The sequence below is a fragment of the Pan paniscus genome, chromosome 22 (genome assembly GCF_029289425.2).
Source record: "Pan paniscus chromosome 22, NHGRI_mPanPan1-v2.0_pri, whole genome shotgun sequence".
Lineage (NCBI taxonomy): Eukaryota > Metazoa > Chordata > Mammalia > Primates > Hominidae > Pan > Pan paniscus.
The window spans coordinates 34,162,929-34,182,263 of NC_073271.2; the positions used below are offsets into that span (position 1 = coordinate 34,162,929).

Here is a 19,335-nt window from a genome sequence, read left to right on the forward strand (position 1 = left end):
TTTGAGGACTTCTTTGAAGTCCCAGAGGGGGTCCTGAGATCCAGGAATCGAGCATCAAGGGGCTCTCAGATTTGTTTATATGTTTTGGCCAATGCCATACATTGTATGGCCTTAATTTAGGGTAAAAAAAATGACTGCTTTAGAAAAAATGTTTTGGGCATAGAAAAAAAGACCTTGATTTTTTAAAAGAGATTGTTTATTAATTATTAATCAAAGGCATTTTTTCAGGACATTAGGTCAGGTTCTATAAGAAGTGTGATGGCTTATTTTTTTTCTTTTAGTAAGGCTACATTCTACCTGAGAACTCAGGACCTGAGGACATGGTTATAGGAAGAAAAATCATAGATGAAAAATGGTTAACAATAGTCAGTACATAGCACTGATTCCCACAATATCATTATGTATATTTCAATTCGATTACAGACAAAGCCATTAAAAATGAATTCTTTTAGTTCTTTAATTTATTCTTAAATTAGCTATACCATTTTTTCTTTGAAATATTTTATGTTCTTTTTCTTTTAAAAAACTTAAGACATTTTATTTTTAATTATTGTGGATACACAATAATTGTATACATTTATGGGGTGCATGTGATATTTTGATACAAGCATATAATGTGTAGTGGTCAAATTGGGGTAAGTGGATGATCCACCACCTGAGGCATTTATCATTTTTTGCATTAGGGATATTCCAATTCCACTCTTTTAGTTATTTTGAAATATATAAGAAATTATTAACTACAGTCACCCTATTGTGCTACCAAACACTATGTTTTATTCATTCTATCTAACTGTATTTTTATACCCATTAACCATCTCCTGTTTTCTCTCTCTCTCTACTACTCTTCCAACATGATTCAAAAATCAAGAGGGACAAAAAGTACACAGTAAAGTGTCCCTTCTACCTGTGTCTCCCATCTACTCAACTCCTATCCTTGGCAGCAAACATGTTGTCAGTTTCTTATTTATCCTCCCAGAGGTATCTTATATCTATTTTAAAACACGATGAGAATATAAGAGAAGACAGCTCTTAGTCATAGCCATCCCGGACTTCTTTCCAACAGGTACAGATTGTGGAGTCTTATTTGTCTTATCCAGGGATCTTGGGGAAAGGGTGGCTAATATTTGAACCCTCTTAGGGGCAGATTCTAAGAAAGCACATCTTCCCCTTCTTCTGGGATTTCAGGTCAGAAAAACAGACACAGAAGCAGAGATAATGGTGACTCTGTAGTTGTGGGATCCATAGCTGGCACTGAAAAAATATATAGTATATCATTATAAAGCTTTTAATTTTTATAAATTCAAATGTATGTTAAATATATACATAGTATCAGTGTCCATAATATCACTATCTGTCCCTCCCAGAGGATCTCCAATGTTATTTATGGTCCTAATGTCCGAGGACAAATTATAGAACAGTAATGACTGAAACAGAGCCAGCCTGTCCTCAACTCTCCCCATGCCATTATGTATATTTCAATCCTATTACAGACAGAGCAAGCAAGTCCAGAACTAAAAGTAAGAATTGTGCCAATCAATCAGAATTAGTTTTACCTAAATGATATTATGAGATGCAAAAATATGGCTTTAGACACTGAAATTAGACACTGAAGCTGGCGTCCTCTGTGCAGAGAATGCTAATGCTGAGATTGTGGTCCCTAGTGGCAACACCAGCTGCCCCACTGCCGACCCGTGCCCTGACGCTCTTCTTGGAAATCAGCTTGTCAAATGTTGGGAGTGCTGCGATGCGTCTGCACGGATCCATTTAGAACTCCTTCTCATTCGCATTCATCACAGCTGGCATGAATTCACAAGTGATGGCAGCAAAATGTTTCTGCCAGTTTCTAATGCCTCTGAGAAATATGGGCGTTTTTAACAAGTGGTTGCCTGACTGCTAAGCAAACACACTGAGATAATTTCTCTGAAGAGAGAGCTCATTGTTAAACACGGACACTTCTGGCAGTATTCCTGCTAATCCATCCCTGTTCACTGTGTCACTGTGCCAGCATCATGTGGACATAAGAATGGATGCCATAGCTGTCCATTATTCCTGACATCACGGCAATATGTTGGGTGGAAAATAGTAGTTATTTCTTCAACACGTGAAGAATAATCATCAATAGTATTATTCCAGCAAGAGATTTAGGTGAGGTGGAAAAGGATTGGCCCACACTTCTCTGCCCTTCTCTCCATGGCATAAATAATGGTGTGTTCCAGGGAAATTGTTTGAATGCCGCAGGGTACTTCTGGAAACCTAAACTTCTGAAATAATGCTGCATAACTTCAGAGGCGGGTAAGAAAAGGCCATGCTGAGATTGACTTGCTAAAGAAGTTACACGTGGGTGTTCTGGCTAACAGCCCAGCTGAGCTGGCTGCAGCCACATGGAAGGGCTACCTTGAGCATCCAGCTTAGTTGAACTTTCAGGCCCCACTGGCAACTGACTGTTTCCACACAAAAGACTCCAAACCAGAACTGCCTAGCGGAGTCTTTCCTGAGTTCCTGAACTACAAAATCACAGGAAAAATAAAATGGCCACCATTTTAATCCTCTGCATTTTGGAGTAACTTTTAAAGTTGGCAATGACGATTGAACTGATGCTTTAAAAATTAAAATGTAAGTATTGTAGAAATAAAAACATTAGAAGAAAATCTAGGAGACTAAAAATACAATCTAGGAATTCAGGAGATTTTAAGTGAGTTAAAATATCCAGACTGGATTTATGTAGCTATATACACGTATATGTATTTATTATATGTATATACACACATGTATGAAAACATATATGTGGCCAGGTGCGGCGGCTCACGCCTGTAATCCCAGCACTTTGGGAGCCCAAGGTGGGAAGATCACGAGGTCAGGAGTTCAAAACAGCCTGGCAAACATGGTGAAACCCTGTCTCTACTAAAAATACAAAAATTAGCTGGGCGTGGTGGCATGGGCCTGTAATCCCACCCACTTGGGAGGCTGAAGCAGGAGAATTACTTGAACCAGGAACCTGGGAGGTGGAGCTCACAGTGAGCCGAGATCACGCCGCTGGACTCCAGCCTGGGCTACAGAGTGAGACTCCGTCTCAAAAAACAAAACAAAACACAACAAAAAACCATACATACATATTTAACATATATTTGATATCATAAAAAATTAAAAACTTTATAATGATATCTATTATAATCAGATTAAAGGAGCTATGGATTTGGAAAAATGTATACTCAAAAAAGCCTTAGATTAATAAGAAAATAATGAAATAGAAAATTGGGCAAATAATATGAATAAGAAGTTTACAGAAAATCCAACTCAAAGAAGCATCAAATATGGGGTAAAAATACTCAAATTCACTAGCAGTTAAAATAATAAGACACAACTTTAGATTGCCCAACAACAGAAATGAAGAGCCCCTATATGGTTGAGAATGTGAAGTGGGTACACTTGACATAGCCAATGGAAATATGAGTTGGTCCATTCTCTTTGGATCAAGATCTGGTGAGATCTATTAAAATTAAAAACCATATGCTCTTTAATCACCAAGCCCAGTATTAGGAAACTATCCCAGAGACAAAAGCTCACTACGTAGGGACAGAAGTACACAGATAGTTAATGTAACTTTGTCTCAAGACATGAAGATCAAGTGAATGCCCATTAAGCAAGAAATGGCAGAATAAGCTATGGGTATAAGCACAATGTGAAATCTTATGCAGTTATAAACTATTAAAAAACCAGTAAGGGCAATAGCAGTTGACTTTCAGGAAACCAACTCCAAGTGTCATTGCTGAACGAGAAAAGCAAGGTTCGTGGGTGTGTGTACAATGTGATTGCATTCAAAGCAAAACAAAGACCATGAAACAACTATGTACGTGTTTGTATATGATTAAATGAACATGGAGAAAAACACATAGGGAGATATGACGGGGTGGGAGAGGCAAGCAAAAAATGTAAAGTGTACACTGAAAATACTAAGCACATACAGTATGACTACCTTCATATAGAATTACGTATGTGTATGCAGATGCATAAGTGAGGAGATAAAATATAGATCTATATTCACTTACCAATTAAGAGTTTTTGATATATTCATTGAAAACCAGTCTGAGAAAGACAAACAAAAATCCTGAAAATGTGTATAAATACTTGTAAATGATTTATAGGAAAAGGAAAAACTGTGGCTGAAGAATGAGCTATTAACATTAGGCCCCCAGGATGGTGAAGCTGGAGAGCAGTCTGGGGAAGAAGATTCGCTTAAAAAAAAATCTTTGCATTGCTCTAGTTACTCCAACAATTATGCATTACTTCTGCTATTTGAAAAAGTAAATCCAATGCCAAGACTTTGAGTATTGCCAACTTTCCGTAGCTATTGGTGACATTGCCTGTTTTATAGCCTGCCTCTGGTGACAGTAAATTGAATTTTGATCAGGTAAAAACCAAATTTAAGCCTGCTCTGTGCACCTGTCAATTACTTGCTTGAAATGCTTTAAATCACTTTGCTTGAAATGCCCCCTGACTTCTGGGGTCCAGTTATCTTGTGGCCATTGGTAAAGGGTGACTTTCCATCCGCTTTTCCCTGGCTGAGATTGACCATGGCGTCAGTCCTCGTGTGGTCTCCCTGAGATTGGGAGGGTCCTTCCATGTCCCTCAGTCTTAGCCTGGGCTCTTTGTTCTGGCTGAAGTTGGCATTCGGGTCAGGCACCTTTCAGGCTGACATACATATTATATTAATCCAACCATCCTGCATGTGGATGGGGAGAATGCATAGCACCCTCATTGAAAATTTGCTTTATCTCCCTTTGCTGATTATGTTCTTATCCTTTTTGATCTTTTCTTCACCCTCCTCCTTTCTTTTGCACAGCAGGCAATTGGATGGTGACTCTTTATATCCTAATGCCAAAGACCCTAAGGTCAACCAGCTGCTGTCTACTAGCCTCCTTCATGAGTCCTATTGCTAATGGTTAGTTTTTTATACCAACTTGGCCAGGCTATAGTATCCAGTTACTCACTCAAACACTAGTTTAGGTGTTATGATGACATTTTATAGATGACATCTAGATGACATTTTATAGATATGTATATAATCTATATACTATATATCTCTATATATAGTGTATATATATACACTATACTATATATCTATATATACTATATATACTATATACATCTATAGATTATATATGTGATGTGGTTTATATATATGTATATATGATATACATATGTATGCATATATGATATACATATATATGCATGTATGATATACATATATATGCATGTATGATATACATATATATGCATGTATGATATACATATATATGCATATATATATATATGAGAGATGCCAAAATCAGTTGACTTTACGTAAGAAGATCACCCTTGATAATGTGGGTGGGCCTGATCTAATCAGTGGAAAGGCCTTAAGAGCAAAACCGAGGCTTCCCTGAGGAAGAAATGTCTGCCTGTGGACCACAGAGTCACTTCCTGCTGGAGAGTTTCTGACCTGCCCATCTGCCCTGCAGATTTCAGACTTGCCCAGCCTGACTTCACAATCGTGTAAGCCACTTCCTTGAAATAAGTTTCCATACATGTCCTACTGGGTCTCTTTCACTGCTAACATACTGACAAATACATTTCCCCTTCAACTCGATTGACCTGGAAATAGGACCTCTAAGTCATCTCTTTAGGAAAAAAAAATAGGAGGAATTGGGTGAGGTGGGTAAGAGGCCTCTCTAGTTCCTTCTTTCATCGGTGAGTCTGCTCTGTAAATTAGTTGGTAAGATTAATAATTTGTGACTTTGAAAACATTATCACTCAAAAAAAGACATTATTTAAGACTTTAATGAAACAGAAAGCTCCCCTAACCCTGGAAGAGCAAACAGGAACACAGGAAGCGTTCACAGCTGGCTCTCATGGAGGCCTGCTTTCCAGGTACCTCCCAGACTTAGGTCTGCATCTCCATCCCCTTCTCACCAAGCTGTGACATCTTCATCAGTTTATAAAGAATCACTTCACACCTGTAATCACAGCACTTTGGGAGGCCGAGGTGGGTGGATCATGAGATCAAGAGATCAAGACCATCCTGACCAACATGGTGAAACCCTGTCTCTACTAAAAAGACAAAAATTAGCTGGATGTGCTGGCGTGCACCTGTAATCCCAGCTACTCGGGAGGCTGAGGCAGGAGAATCGCTTGAACCTGGGAGGTGGAGGTTGTAGTGAGCCAAGATCACACCACTGCACTCCAGCCTGGTGACAGAGTGAGACTCTGTCTAAAAAAAAAAAAAAAAAAAAAAAATCCATGCCTCTCCATGCAGGAACACAGCCTGCAGGACCAGTGCAGAGAGCCTTGGGGACCCCAAGTCAGAGCCCCTTTGAGATCTCATTGACAATGAGGGCTATAGATGTGCCTCCTTCTCCACAGCATGACCCGCAGAAACTGTCAGGTCACACCCCTGACCCTTAAGTGCACAATCAGACCTCATCCCACCCCGACCCAAGACAGAAACACATTTTCAGAGGAAGGAGGGGGATGGTATTTTACTTGCCTCTGTATAGGCTCTTTCACCACACATACCCACACCCCCCACCCCCACACACACACGTAAACACATGCATTCACACACATGAGTACACAGGCACAGATGCAAACAATGCACAAATGTGCAAACTCTCTCTCACACACACACACACACACACACACACACTGCTATTGCACATGACATGGTGAGGTGTTGGCCTTTTCACTGATGCTCTGCTGCTCTCACGTTCACAGTGTGTCCTCGGATCTGCTGGAAATCAGAGCCAGTCCCCAATAGCTGCAGAAAGGTCCAATCATTTCCTTGTAATTACTGCTTGTAAGGGTGAGTTAAGCATTCAGACAATGGTCATCTCCTGCAAGTCTCTCTCTAGTTACAGAAGGCAGTTCTTCCTCCTGTTCAGTTCCATCAACTTAAATTGTAAAAGACTTGCTTTCCAGAGGGAATGTCATGCCCCAGTACTTGTTACCTCTAGCTCCTGCAGAGGCCAGTTCAGCTCATTCTTTTTCTCTTTGATCCCTGACCTTGTGAGACGGTCTCCCACACTCCAAGGGGGAAGAGTTACTCCTAGCTTCCTGGATTCTTCTCCATCACATTTGCCCTCCCCCAGGCCATGGAGCTGGAGCTGCCCAGCCTGGAGACCCATGGAGGAGGCTGGGATGCAGGGTGAACTGTAGCCGAGGGCCACCTCTGCCTCTCTCCTAGCCCACACAGAACCTCGCTCTCCTTCCAGACAAAGCGGCCACAGATGGAGAAGTAGGTGGGGAGGGCTCATCTTTCCCCCCACTTCTCTCTCTGTATCCATGCTTGGTTCAAATGAACCAGAGGAATGGTAATAAAGGCCTGCTCTGGATGCCAGCAGTGGGAGTGGAAAGTTGAGAATAGATGCTAGAAACTCTATGATGTAATCTTTTTACATTAAAAATTTTACGTAGTAATGCCAAGAACTTTATATCTTTAATAGTGTAGAAAATTGATGACACGCATTTCCCTGAGAAGAGGGTCACCCTCTGGATCCAAACTAATACCACACAGAGTTTCTGGATTTCATTCTCCTCAAAATCTCTCTGCCCCGGTCCACAGTGGGTGCGAGTTTCTTGCCTCTCTCTCAGCTGCCACTCTTCTGCTGAGGCAGAGAGGTTTTCTCATCCTCTGGGTCTCCACTATAACCCCAACTTCCATGCCCCAAAGACACGCACACCCTTCCCAAAAACCCAGCAGTTCTCTGTGAGTCTGGTAGAAAGTCCCCGTTATTTGTGGACCTACTCAGCCTTGGTGAGTGGCTGGTCCCAACAGGATCCACAAGAAACTTGCATGACCGCAAGGCCTGGGCACAAGACAAACCCTTCCACTGCCATGCTGCCATTATGGCTGTTGTTTTTCCATATGGTCTCACATGGCCTCTCAGCAGGGGACGACACTGATGGGATTTTTATGGGTCTGTAAATAAAGCTCTTTCTTTCCCACTGGAGTTGTAAACTGAGAAGTAGACACAAGAATCAGACAGATGGAGATCAAAACGTCAGCTTTACTGCTGATCAGAAGGAGGTGGCTGGATGTGGTTTATGCCTTCAGGTTGATGGGCTTGCACTTATCTGCTTGTCCCTTCTCCCATCTGATTTCTTGTGGAGCCCATGGAGGTAAAGTTGGTATTTCCAAATCAGACATTTTGCCCAAAATTGCTGCCCCTCTCTGGTTCTGAGTGGAAAGGGAAGAAAAGAAATCAAATCTCAATTACTTATAGTTTTCCAGTAGATCAGCCTCACCAATCATGGGCCATGAGCCAATATAATCTCCCACAGACTGAGACCTCCATCCCCCATGGTGAGGGGCTAGTGAGACTGGAATACGAAGAGAGTTGCTCAAGTGGCATTCCCTCCTCATGCAATTATGAGGCACAGGGAAGAAGAGGGCCCTGCCTTTTTGCTCCCTGAATGCTTAACCTTTAGATTGAAGTGTTAAGTCCCTGGTTGGCCAGGGAGGCACCATCTTGCTCTTGCGGCTGCTCACTTGGCAAAAGCTGCCCCTGCCTTTAGCCACCCACTCCCCAATATCAGCCACTGTGTCTTGAGTGTCTTCCGGGGACTACTGCCAGGGAGTATGTATTTTGTTCTCAGAAGCTGTCACTTGGGTCAGAATAGTAAAATATTCAAATTAAGTTTGAGCCACACTGAAGTCAAAGTTGGAAATTTATTTTTTCTTTCTTTCTTTGCATTCTTTTCCAACAATATTGCCCAATGTAGCTTATCTGAGATTCTGCAATGTGATTAAATGTCAACATTAATATGATCTGGGAATAAAATGTCAACAACCCAAAGTTGAATATAAACCTCTTCTTTTATTAAATTCTCTTTTAATAGGTTAGGCTAGGTTGGCTGGCTGTATTCTGGACCCTGGGGCTCTCAAATAGCAGCAAACAATTCCCAGATCTCATGGCTTAACACTAGGAAGGTTTGTTTCCATGGACTTCACTGGCCAGCCTGGGCTCTGCCCTGTGCCTCCCTGGTCTTCACTCTGGTGCCCAGCTGAGAGCACAGCAGCCATGTGGAATGCTGCTGGCCGTGTGCCAGAGGGAAACTGAGCTTAGCTAGGCACACACTGGTGCCTGCAGCTTTTCCTGGAAGGGACCATGTTCCTACTGGTCACATTTCATGGGCCAAAGAAAGTTACATTGCACCACCTCAGTTCAAGAGGGCACACAAGTCCAATCCTCCCTTGTGCCTGGAGGCTGAGAGCTGAAGTAGCTTGCACCACTCTAAGGACCAGCAGAGATTCTCAGAAAGAAATTAAAAGAGGCAACTAATAAATATGCTTGGAAGTTAAAGTTCAAATAATTCTGTGTCTTAAGTAAAGTCTAAAATTAAATATTCTTGCTCTTGTGAAGTCAAATCAAAAGTCTATAATTCCCAGTCTTATTTAATGTCCAATGAAATTAAGGCCTTCCTCCATTTCTTTCTCTGTTTATTGGATCTCTGTTCTCTGGATCTGTTTCTCTGTTCTCTGGATCTCTTCAACAATCAGATGTGAACTGGGCTACCCTTCAACATGATGTGCTTAATGCCTTCAGGACTTCAGAGGATGCATTAGGTTAGGTCAATCTCTCATTTCCCACTTGAAAGAGAAGAAAATGATCTTTGCACCGCCAAGATTCTCACAGCACTGACATTCCATCACCAGCTAACTTCATTGTCTAGAGGAACTACCTAATCCAAACATGCTCTCGGGACATCACACTTGGTAAAATCTTGGCCCGTGTTACTGATGCCAAATACGCCATGGAAACTCCATGGGATCTGAGTGTAGGTTGATGTACAGAGAAGAAATCATCCTTGTTTTTATCTCTGCAGGATACCTTTGGTTGCAGAGCACTGTGACTGGGGCAGTTAACTCCATTGCAAGAACTGTCCCTTCACCAAACCAATAATGGCCCTACTTAACCTGTACATATTGTCTCCTTCCCCAGAGAGGTATTTGTTGAGAAATATTTGAGACATTGCTATCTTCTTTCAAAGTATAGAAATATACAGAGGTGGCACACTTTCTTTTGCACCTTGGGTGTCATTTCCCCTCTAGCCCAGTGTGTGGAGTCCCCTCAGGCTGCTCTGAGAGTTGGCCCTCTATAGTGTCACGGCTGCCACTGAATCTTACAGGCATGTGTGCAGTGCTGTGACATAGTGAACTGTTTCTATTGCCTCTTGTTTTGAAATTGCTAAGACCCGGGAAGCCTGGTTCCAGGGGACAATTTCCCTCTAGTCCTCATGTTGGTTTTCAATCAAGAACCATCCTTAGAACATTTCCAAACCAAAGCTGCTGTTATTACTTCGAGAGTCTTTGCTCCTGGAGCACCACTCCTCACCTTTGGCTGCAGCTTGGAATCCCTTGGGGGACTTTAAGAATCCTGAGGACCCTACTGTACCCAACCAATTGAGTCTTTGGGGGTGTGTGATGACTAATTGTATGTGTCAACTTGGCTAGGCCATGATGCCCAGATTTTTGGCCAAAAGCCAGTCTAGATGTTGCTGTGAAATAATGTTTTAGGTGAAATTAACATTTCAGTGAATGGTGAGTAAAACATATTACCCTCCATAATGTGGGTGGACCTCATGCAATCAGTTGAAGGCTTTATGAGAAAAGGCTGAGATTCCCCCAAATAAGAGGGAATTCTGCCTCCATACAAGCTTCAGCTTGAGCCGCAGCATCAACTCTGCCCTGAACCTCCAGCCTGTCAGCCTACCGTGCAGATTTCAAACTTGCCAGCCTCCAGTCTTGTGAGCCAATTCCTTAAAATAAATAAATCTCTCTGTCTCTATCTCTATCACTATCTCTCTATCCCTTTATTTCTATCTCTGTCTCTATGTTTATCTCTATTTCTATTTCTGTCTGTCTCTATCCCCATTCCTATCTCTATCTCTATATCTATCTTTATCTCTCTCTATCCCTATCTCCATCTTGATCTTTGTCTCTGTCTCTACCTCTATCTCTATCTACTTCTGTCTCTATTTCTATCCCTAGCTACCTCTATCTCTATTTTTATCTCTATCTCTCTCGTCCTATTTCCATCTCTATCTCTTTCTGTTCTATCTCTCTCTGTCTCTATCTCTATCCCTATCTCCCTCTATCTCTATCCCTTCTCTCTCTAACCCTATCCCTGTCTATCTCTCTCTATCCCTATCTGTATCTGTGTCTGCATCTCTATCCCTGTATCTATCCCTGTCTATCTCTATCTCGATCTCTATTCCTGTCTCTCTATCTCTATCCCCATCTCTATCTCTGTCTCTATCCCTATCTTTCTCTATCTCGATCTCTATCACTATCCCTATCTGTCTCTATCCCTGTCTCTACCTACCTCTATCTCTATGTCTATCTCTTCTATCTCTATGTCTATAACTAGCTCTATCCTTATCTCTTTCTCTATGTATCTCTACCTCTGTCTTCATCTCTATCCCTATCTACATCTCCATCTCTTTCTTTATCCCTATCTCTCTGTCTCTATCTCCTCTATCTCATCTCTGTCCACTTCCTGTTGGTTCTGTTTCTTGGAGAACCCTGGTGAATACAGGTGGTGCTGATCTTCCAGGCACTGGTAGTGTTTAGAGCTTTCCTGGTGACTACAATGTGCAGCAGGGTGGACAGCCCCTTCCTGAGGGATCTAAAAAGGACCATCCCCCTTTTTCTCTGCTTCATCTTTTGTTATTTGTTTGTTTGACAATTGTAGGGGTTGTCTCCTTGGATCACGACCCTCTCCTGCCCCTGCTACTTCCAGAAAGTGCAGTGGCATTTCTGACAGTTGGACCTGCTTCTGAGATCATTCCCCTTCTGTATCAAATGACTTGCTCTTCCATGCGTTGCTCCACAAACTAGCAGCATCAGCCTTACCTAGAGCATGACAGACAAGCCTAGATATTGCACCTACTGAGGGATGATGTCCTGAAGTACTGCATCCACAGCTCCACTGTTCTCTCAGGGTCCATCTGCAGCTCCTCTCCCCTTTCACATCTGCCCAATCTCATCTTCCTTCCTGCATGCCCTGCCTCCCCTTTGAAACATCAGCTTTCCTTCCACTGAAATCACTCTCCTTCCCTCCAGTTTAATTAGCCTGACTGCCTAAAAAAACAAACAGGCCAGCTGCAGTAGCTCACGCTCATAAGGCGAGGCAGGAAGATCACTTGAGGCTAGGAGTTCAAGACCAGCCTGGGCAGCATAGCAAGACCCTGTCTCTACAAAAACTAAAAAATTAAAAAATTAGCTGGGCATGGTGGTGCATGCCTGTTGTCCCAGCTACTCAGGAGGCTGAGGTGGGAGGATCACTTGAGCCCAGGAGATTGAGGCTGCAGTGAGTGACCCATGATCCTGTCACTGCACTCCAGGAGCAACAGGGCAAGACCCTGTCTCAAAAAAATTACAAAAATAAACAACTCTTCTACAGCTCCTTTTCTTCTAGTAAAGTGAAGTACACTTTCATAGCCTTCTAGCTCCTCCTTGATTCTTCTAGCAAATATGGCATCTATAAAGTAATCCAGATGCAAGACTTGTCAGTGCACTTCTAACCTTTGGGTTCACAAACACTGAATTAAAATTTTTTTTGCCACTCCACTAAAAAAAGACATTAAAAAAGTGCTGCCATTCCTTCATTTAATTTTCATGGAAGATTCACTGAAATGATCTAATTTCTTTGTCTGTATTTTGACTATAAAGCTAATACATGGCTTTGTTCTTCTTTATTTGTTGATGATTCAAATCTACTATACTTCTACAATTAAAACTGGTCTGGAACTCTAAAATCTAAATTCAGGATTACAGTTTATGCAGCTAAAAATTGCAAAGCCAACTTGAGATCACACAGTGGTGGTGATGGGGGTAATGGTGGAGTGATGTGGTGATCATAGCAGTAGTGGGATGGTGGTAGAGATGGTATGATGGCAATATGGTGGTGGCAGGAAGATGCTCATGGAGGTGACAGTAACCATGATGGTGGAAATGGAGCAGGAGGTAAAAGTTGTGATGGAGGTAGGGGTGGGGGCTGTGATGGTATGGTAATAGTGATGGTGATGGTGGTGGTAATGGTGATGATGGTGGTGGTGGTGGTTGGTGGTGGTGATGGTGGTGATAGTGGGGATGATAGTGATGGTGGTGGTGGTGATGGTGATGGTGGTGGTGATGGTGGTGGTGATGACGATGATGGTAGTCATAATGGTGATGATAGTGATGGTGGTGGTGGTGGTGATATAGTGATGGTGATGATAGTGGTGGTAATGGTGGTGGTGGTGGTGATGGTAGTGATAGTGGTGATGACAGTGATGGTGGTGATGTTGGTGGTTGTAGTGGTGATGGTGATAATGGTGGTGGTGGTGATGATGGTAGTGATAATGGTTGTAGTGGTGATGGTAGTGATAGTGATGGTGGTGGTGGTTATAGTGGTGATGGTGGTGGTGATGATAGCGATGATAGTGGTGATAGTAATGATGGTGGTGGTGGTGATTATAATGGTGGTGGTGATGGTGGTGGTGATAGTGATGGTGGTGGTGGTGGTGATGGTGGTGGTGGTGACAGTAATGGTGATGACTGTGATGGTATTGGTGTTGGTGATGGCTGTGATGATAGTGATGGTATTGGTGTTGGTGTTGGTGGTGATGGTGGTGGTGATAGTGATGGTGGTGGTGGTGATGGTGTTGGCTGTGATTGTGTGGTGGTGATGTTGATGGTGGTGGTGATGGTGTTGGCAGTGTTGGTGTTGGTGGTGATGGTGTTGATGATGGTGGTGGTGATAGTGATGGTGTTGGTGGTGGTGATGGTGGTGGTGATAGTAATGGTGGTGGCTGTGATAGTATTGTTGTTGGTGTTGGTGATGGTGGTGCTGATAGTGATGGTGTTGGTGTTGGTGGTTGACGGATGGTGGTGGTGATAGTGATGGTGGTGGTGGTGATGGTGTTGGCTGTGATTGTGTGGTGGTGATGTTGATGGTAGTGGTGATGGTGGCGGTGTTGGTGTTGGTGGTGATGTTGTTGTTGTTGGTGGTGATAGTGATGGTGATGGTGGTGGTGGTGGTGGTGATAGCGATGGTGGTGGTGGTGATGGTGTTGCCTGTGATGCTGTGGTAGTGATGATCATGGTGGTGGTGGTGGTGGTGCTAATGGTGATGGTGGTGATGGAGGTAATGGGAGTGGCAGCATTGGAGGTGTTGAGGAGGCTGGTGGTGGGAGGGGAATGGTTGTGACACAGCCTCTGGACAAGGCACATAGTAAGGAGGGATTCATCCCTCAAATTCCTCTCAATGCCTGCATACACCTACTGGAATTTGGGACAGTGAAGCAGGGAGTGTGGGACAGATGCTGCTCTCTTGGCCTGGTCCTACCGATTCAAAACAGAATATGAACTCACCATTGCCTCCTGAACCACACAGAGCTCACTGACTGTTATTTAGGGGCCTTGCCTAGAGGCCCCACTGAGGTAATCCAGAAAGGGGCAAATATGTTTTCATCACAAATGCCAAGACAGCACCAGGCTGGCTGCTCTCCTGGAGTCCAGGATCGAGCTGCAGTGGCTCCCATGGCAGCAGGCATGTGCTGCAAGCCAGATTGGAAGCAGTTTTGCTAAGGTTCTTCCTTACTAAAACCAGCTCTGTTCTGCACTAGCTGCTGGCTGTGAGTTCAGAGGGCATGCGTTTATGGTGGTGCCAGTAGTGCCTATTTGCAGCGGTTCCAAGCAGCCATTTGACCAGACTCCACCAGCAACCTTTTCAATCTCACCAATTCTTGTTTTTCTTGGGGTTCCCAGCTCATGTACTAAAGGTGTATGGCAAATGCCCTCTATACATACATTCCATATATGAAATGTGGGAGTTTTAGGGGGAATTTAAGCAACAGCCCTCTGATGTCATTTCTGAGGTATTTGAATGGAAAGAGCAGGGCATGCAGGGATGAAAATACGAGTTTATCCCTGATAAGTGCTGGCTTGGAGGACATGACTTAGGTGGGCAGTCAGATGGTCTGGATGCTTCCTTCTCCCCCAACTCTCCTCTCCCCAACTGTCTAGCCCTTGGCACACTTACCCCAGGCTTGTGTCTCCCTAACAGATTCACTTACCCTGGTTGCTGGCATGCCTGGCCATTGGAAGAAAGGGAAATTTCTTCCTTTTTTTTTTTTTTTACATTCTTTCACTCAACAAACTTTATTGAGCACCTAGTAACTGCCAAGCCTGGACAAGATAGAAAATAATTTTGTTTTTCTGATACTTATGTTTCACCGGAGACACAAGTCCTCTTTGTTTGATAGCCTTTTGCTGAATGTGCCCAGTTGAAACTCACTTTTTAACCTGTGAGGAGAGTGATAAAAAGACATACTCTTTGGGAGGCTGAGGTGGGTGGATCACGAGGTCAGGAGTTCGAGACCAGCCTGTTCAACATAGTGAAACCCTGTCTCTACTAAAAACACAAAAATTACTGGGCTTGCTGGCAGGCACCTGTAGTCCCAACTACTCGGGAGGCTGAGGCAGGAGAATCCCTTGAACCTGGGAGGTGGAGGTTGCAGTGAGCCGAGATCGCGTCATTGCACTCCAGACTGGGCAACAAGAGCAAAACTCCACCTCAAAAAAAATAAATAAATAAAAATAGAAAAAGACAGGCTCCTGGAGCTTCCTTCTCAGGGGAAGGAGGAGCATGCACTTCCCCCTAGTCATTCAGAGAGGTCAAATGCAGTCCTCTTTGGGAAGTGACTGGATGTGCAGAGAAAGTCAGAGGGAGGTCTCGCCGCCTCTCAGGCTGCTTCGAAGCATCTCAGTCTGTGGACCAATGGGCTTTTCTGCATTCGGCTGCCATGGCTTGTGGCACATTCAGCAGGATTGGTTTCTGACCTCCCATCAGGCTGGGAGCACCCCACCGTGTAGCTCAATACTGAGAGATTTGTAAAGGTTTTTAATGAATGACTCTAAGGTTCTAAGCCTGGGTAACTTGGGTTATAACAGCATTCATAAATGGAAATAGAGATATTCGAAAGACTTTTTTTTTTTGAGGGAGAAACTGCTGAGCGCAGGTTTAGACCTCGTGAGATGTTTAGAGGACAGCATATTATTTTTTGCATGGCTGGATTTAATGGCTGTTTTGCATCCCTTTGCAGGGTTGAGATAGCAGAGGACTCTCAGAAACCCTCACACCCAGCATTAAGAGGCACACACTAGATCAGTTTGCAGATACAAATCTTTGTGGCTCTACACTTTCTTTAAAATCAATTCCCAGTATTTTAAATTCCTCATTATTCCTCTATCATGTGTTAGACAAATATGATATCCCCAAATCTACAAATGGCTACAACTATGCTGTCACTGCAGGGATGTCTTGCTCTCTGAACTGTCGTCAGGAAGCTTATAAATAAATACAGGACACATGAAGCTAATTTGATACCAACAGCAATAATATAAACTCTGACTAAGGGAAAATTGGAAAGTGTTGCTGATCTAACAGCACAAAGAGGCATTAGGAACATGCGTCTGCATGTACCTCACTCCCAGGCTTGGGCTCTTTCCCATAACATTTGGAGGCTGTGATTTCACCTACCAAATACCTATTTACATGCTTAGCCTTCGGATCATCATATAATTCACATCTCTGAGAAAATGATGTTTTGTTACCTAAATGTTTCACTGCTAAATGAGATCAGCTGAAGAGTATGTTATTATCGGCTTCAAACTATGAGTTGGAAATGTCCACACACTTGCACCTTGCTTTGGTGCTATTATTTGTTTTTGATTTTGTTTTGTTTTATGTTTTTGATGGGAGAGTGTGGGGCGTGATGATCATGGCTCACTGTAGCCTCCACCTCCTGGGCTCAAGCCATCCTCCCGTCTCAGCACTCTTAGGACTGACTACAAGTGCACACCACTGCACCCAGCAACTTTTTTTTGGTAGTTACAGGGTCTAGCTATGTTGCCCAGCCTGGTCTCAAACTCTTAGACTCAAGCAATCCTCCCACCTGAGCCTCCTGGGTAGCTGGGACTACAGGCACTCACCACCATGCTCGATTAATTTTTATATTATTTGTAGAGATGGGGTTTCACCATATTGCCTAGGCTGGTCTCAAATTCCTAAGCTCAAGCGGTCTGAATGCTTCAGCCTCCCAAAGTGCTGGGATTACAGGAGTGAGCCTTCATGACTGTCCAGCGCTGTTATTTGAAATACAAACTGAGTTCTCTACAAGGTGGAAGTTTTAATAAGTGATGCACCTTGTCAGAGTAAAAGCTTTCAGTGGGGGCAAATGTGCTTTAATTTAGTTCATCTAAATTTCTCCACACTCTCAGCACAGCGATTATCTTGCCTTCTATATCACCCTGACACATACTATTAACATATCAAACAGCAGAAGGCTGAGCACCACCAGGCTCCAATCTATACAGATAGTTGGGCCAATTCAGGTCAAAATTTTATTGGTTTTGGCCTAAAAGCTGCTGGAAAAACTTGTAAAATGAAGAGAAGTTACAATGTGATTTTAAAGCGGATTTCAAAGATGAGAACAGGATAATATCAGTTTCTGGCTGCAAAGTTTTCTTCTGTTAAAAACCTATAAGTTAAATAGGCACACAAATATATTTCTATGCTCTTTAAACTACTGGGTATAAAGTGATCACAATTTTAAGTTCCATAAAAAGACTGCCAATATTAAAACACTTGACTACCATAAGGTTCCTTTTGGGCCTTAGGTAAGTAATGTTTTCTGGTGTTGTTCCAGAAAGCATAATAAATAAAATAAAATTATCCTTTGATCATACCAAGGGGTTTGTGACAGTGTGTATTAGCCTGTTTTCACACTGCTATAAATAATTACCTGAGACTGGGTAATTTATAAAGAAAAGAGGTTTAATTGACTCATAGTTCTGCATGGCCAGGGAGGCCTCAGGAAACTTACAATCATGGCAGAAGGTGAAGGGGAGGCAAGGCACGTCTTACATGATGTCAGGAGAGAGAGCAAGGTGGGGAACTGTCACACACTTTTAAACCATCAGATCTCCTGGGAACTCATTCACTATCATGAGAACGGCATGGGGGTAACCATCCCTATGACCCAGTCACCTCCCACCAGGTCCCTCCCCGACACATGGGGATTACAATTCAACATGATATTTGGGTGGGGACACAGAGCCAAACCATATCACAGTGATACCACAATAAGATATCCATAAGTATCAGTTTCTTAAGGCAATTTTCCAAAGTACCCCACATCGGATAGTTGAAATATCTGAGATGTATTGTCCCACAGCTCGGAAGGCTGGAAGTCCTAGATGAAGGTGTTGGCAGGGTTGGTTCCTTTTGAGGCTGTGAGTGGGGATCTGCTCCAGGGTCCCCTCCAGCTTCTGGGGGTTCCTTGGCTTGTAGCAACATCACTCCAATCTCTGCCTTGTCATCACATGGCCTCTTCCCTTTATGTTCGTCTGGCCCAAATGTCCCATTTTCATAAGGACACCAGTCACACTGGATTAAGGGCCTATCCTACTCCAGTAGAACCTCATCTTACCTAAGTTACATCTTCAGTGACCCTGTTTTCAAATAAGGTTATTTTCTGGGCATTGGGACTTTAACAAATGAATTTTGGGGGAATCTGATATAACCGATCCTACCCCCCGCAGTGATGCTTGGGCACCTCAGGGAGCACCCCCCTCTCAGCCCTGCATCCCAGTCCCTCATCCCACCTCCTCCTCCTGGCTTTGTTGTGCCTTGTTCCATCTCACGGCCTCACCCGCACACCGCCATTTTGGTTGGGCTGTCTGCCTTGTCCCTGAACGCTACCTTCTAATCTTCCCTTGACTCCTCTCCTGCTCAGAGCCCAGGCTGCCTAAATCCCAGACCAGGGATCGGACTCTGAGGAGCCCCCATTTATTCAGTAAGGGAGTGTCTCTGTCCCCTTAATAAACTGTTATCCTGCTTCTTGACTCATGGAGGAACAGCAAGTCCTGAAGAAAGATGCAGGAACAAGGGACCCAGAAACCCAGCCAGGTGGGCTTACGGCATCTGGGGAACTGTGTTTTGGAACAAGATTTGGGGCCTATTTGTGAGCACATTGTCCTAAAGGCATTTTTGAGCCCAGGATAGGTAAGGAAATGGAATTCTCTGCTGAGATCACTATTAATATCTTACACCACCTAGAAAAAAATGGTGTCTAAAATATCCAACCTGTCAGACAAGGAGCTTTGATTGAAGATGCAATCACACAGCCAAGCCAATGCCAGCTGACAAAAGGAGTTTCTGGGGTGGGAAATGGGTGGGATGTGTCCAGGGATTTAAAACCCAATCCTTGCAGGTTTAAACGAAGTATGATTTTTGACAGGAGGTTCTCAGT

The 19,335-nt window shown here is 43.3% G+C and overlaps 1 protein-coding gene across 1 annotated transcript in view; it reads right to left on the reverse strand.

The window, feature by feature from the left end:
* Positions 1–7,449: 7,449 nt before the first annotated feature.
* LOC129394956 (Down syndrome critical region protein 4) overlaps positions 7,450–19,335 on the reverse strand; it is a 67,850-nt gene continuing 55,964 nt past the window's right edge. The window contains exon 3 of the mRNA XM_055105196.3: positions 7,450–8,212. Coding sequence (XP_054961171.2) covers positions 8,086–8,212 — 127 coding nt within the window. The 3' untranslated portion in view covers positions 7,450–8,085. The remainder of the gene's footprint in view (positions 8,213–19,335) is intronic.